Source organism: Impatiens glandulifera, chromosome 9 (genome assembly GCF_907164915.1).
Source record: "Impatiens glandulifera chromosome 9, dImpGla2.1, whole genome shotgun sequence".
NCBI classification, from domain to species: domain Eukaryota; kingdom Viridiplantae; phylum Streptophyta; class Magnoliopsida; order Ericales; family Balsaminaceae; genus Impatiens; species Impatiens glandulifera.
Genome location: NC_061870.1, coordinates 17,550,849 through 17,554,105, shown reverse-complemented (window position 1 = coordinate 17,554,105; position 3,257 = coordinate 17,550,849). Strand labels below are relative to the sequence as shown.

Sequence of the window (3,257 nt, the reverse complement as noted above, 5' to 3'; positions counted from 1 at the left end):
TAAACGAGCTAATCTTCTATCATTCTCAAGTGATATGAGAATAGTCCGATTTCAGAATGTCAATATATGAGGCATATATACAAGATGTTGAGTGTTAGAAAAGTTCCCGAGACCTAACTTCGTGATATCTTTTGGCAGATGAATCAAGAATCTTGACAAAATTTGATGATATGAACATCGTTGAAAATACCGAGGCCAAATATATTTATAAAATAGAACAAGAAAGAATGTTGAACACATGTATAGCTAAGAATAAGATCATGGAGACAAGTCCAGAGGTCAATTGGTGAGAATGATAGGTTCCACTAATGTCATCCCGAGACATCAGTTCAATCTTTGACTTGCAAGGTAAAGTTATGATAAAACTGCATTGTTCTAAATGGCGAGAGGCGGTGGTGGGGAGGTCACGACCGCTTAGGCGGTTAAACTTTTTTCCAATATTTTTATACATAAATATATATAATCGCATGTAATAAAATTTATGCAAAGTAGAAATAAATATATACAAGATACAAAAATATATAAATGCAATAAACAATATAGTTAACAAAGATTCATCACCATATTAATACTAAAATGATAATATCATTCCTTTTACTTTACCAAAAGTCTATATTAATCTACATTTGGCAATGAAGCAGGCTTCTATTTTTAATTTTGGGTAAGAGCAAATACTTCATTTATGCGACCTATAGCTTTTGAGTTCTTAAGAAAATAGTACTTAGTCCATTAAACAAAATAGGCTTTCACATGAAAAATAGGAAAAAGTCTGCTTCACTACTGCTTGGACCGCCAACATCACCACCTCGTTTCAAGGCAAGGCAGTGAGTGCCGCCTACCGACTAAGCAGCCGCTTCGGCCGCCATTTAGAACACAAAGGTCAACTAACCCCATATGCTCAAAAGAGGTTAAATCTTTTGAGCACATTTTTAGCACTTGTCTTTTTATCTCACGTATTTGATAGAAACTCTCTAAATGTATAATGATTTCAAAATTTCCTATCGTTGAAATGACAACACAACAATCTACTTATTCCCAATTGAAAAAGGCTCTCAATACCTCCAACGATCATTTGTCAAGAATTGAGCATTAATGTCAATTTTATCACACATCACTCTTATTTGAAATGTAATCCATTGTAGGTACGTTTAAATTAGTCTTTCTTCATTTCATTTTCGTAATAGTAAAGATATATTTTTTCTATCTACCACTTCTTTCCCTTCTGAGACATATCGATTAGCAAGTCAAAAACACACAAGAAAAAAAAATTAGAAAGCAAAAAATAAATACTAATTAAAAAGATTGACTGTGATTTCTGTTAAATTGAGAATTTTCTTAAAATCGAAAATTAATTTTAAATAGTAAACTATTTAACTAACTTAATATTTTCCCACAATCACTCTTCTAAACATATATCAATTTATAGTTTGGATCTTAGCCAAAATAAATAAGAACTAATTTTCATCACAAGAATAAAAATAAATATAAACTGAGTAGTTTTCAAATGGATTTTGACCAACCCAAATGACCGTCACCCTATAAAGATATATCCACCCTGCTTTTCCTAAACAATATAACCCAATTCTAAAGCTTAAGAACATTAAAGCGAAAATTTTCAGTCCAATATATCATGGGGTAGCTGTGAGTGTATACCTATCAATGAAGTATGAGAGCAGCATATGTTTCGTTATTCATCATCTAATCCGAATGCATATCAAGATCAAATCCAATTTTAAGCAAATTTAATGCAAAGTCACGAGTCTAACAATGAAACTGATGATTTAACATTGGGGATGATAGATTTACCTTGAAGAATGCATAGTAATTGAGGAAGAGTTTCACAGTTCATAGTGATAAACTTATCAATAAAACACTTGTCAGATGGGTAGGCTATAGTCGAAATAGAAACTTCTTTCTTCAACAATCCCTTAGACCTTAGCATTTCAATTACAGAACACCTAGGAATTATCCTCTTCTCAAAGTTGTACAGAAGAACAGTTGGCATTCGGGCTATATCAGCAGGCTTCAACCCCATCTTTTTCACCAGGAAATCCATCTTCAATCGTAATGTTTTCTCAGATAAACCAATACAAAGAGGATGCAGTTTAAAAGCCATTTGAAACTCGTTTTCAGAAAAACCATACTCTCTGTAAATTCCAACCTTCACCTCCCACATTGAATTACTTGTACCAGAAAACATACACAGAGCCTGAACAAACGTCAACTTCTGAGGAACAAATCCCATATCAATAACCTTATTAACAAATTCCTTGAACCGGGCAGGTTTTGCAAGAAGGATATTGATTACATTGCATACCAAGTGTAATAAAGACAATTCTCGAACATTGAGTTCTCTGAGAAGAGAAATATTGGCAGCTAAACTACTCAACATGTCTTTCCCGGAGTACCAAGCCGATTTCTTTATACAGAGGGCGATTTTCTTATCGTCCAAATTGAACTCATCTTTAAGAAACTTGTGAAGGGGAAGCATCCCCTTGTCAAGGCTTATTAGAATTACTTTCCAATTGGTGGAGACGAACTGTGGCAATTCGTCGTTAGAGATTCCTAATGAGTGAAAGAAATTGAATTTTGGTAAGAGTACCTTTGAAGGATTATAAACGAGTAACTCTGCGTGTGTTCTCGCACAATTGGAGATTTGTGCGTTGGTGAATCCATGGCTTCTGAGGAAGGCAATAACGGAATCCGGCTTCTCTGCTGATCGGAAATGTAACTTGCGTGATGAATTTAGAGCCTCTTTCGCGGTTAATCCACACGAATTTATCAAATAAGACACTGTATATGATTCTCTATCTTGAACGCATCTATCAGTCGAATATGATTCAGATAATAACCTGACTACAACCCTAATTTGAGGCAGAAGGGATCGAGAATGAAATCCATTCGGTAACCTAGGCACTAACTTTGGATTGAAGAACATCGACATTTAGGCGAACAACGGCAAAAGTACAAAAACTGGCGCAGGAGACTGAAGTAACCAAGTGGGCTTGAGAAACCCTAATTATTACGACCTTTTTAATAAAAAAAACATTATTTTTTCACACTTTCACGAGTGGATAGTTTAAGGATTAGATTGATTCAGCTTATTCTAACTTATTATATAATTCTTATTTAATCAATAATGTTAAATAAATTAATAAGGATATAGAGTAAGGCTCTTTCTTTTTAAAAAAAACAAGGACTTAATCCTTGGGGAGTGGAGTCTTAAAGATCGAAAGAACTGAAGAGTTCGTTAGATG

General features: G+C 34.0%; 1 protein-coding gene across 1 annotated transcript; it reads right to left on the bottom strand.

Moving 5' to 3' along the window:
* Positions 1 to 1,687: 1,687 nt before the first annotated feature.
* LOC124915669 lies at positions 1,688 to 2,986 on the bottom strand. Its single transcript, XM_047456430.1, has one exon. The coding sequence runs from the start codon at positions 2,942 to 2,944 to the stop codon at positions 1,754 to 1,756; it is 1,191 nt and encodes a 396-aa protein (XP_047312386.1). The 5' UTR covers positions 2,945 to 2,986; the 3' UTR covers positions 1,688 to 1,753.
* Between the last annotated feature and the right edge of the window lie 271 nt (positions 2,987 to 3,257).

Bases quoted from the DNA above. Each gene is read 5' to 3' on its own strand.
- LOC124915669 (XM_047456430.1), bottom strand. From the start codon at position 2,944: ATGTCGATGTTCTTCAATCCAAAGTTAGTGCCTAGGTTACCGAATGGA.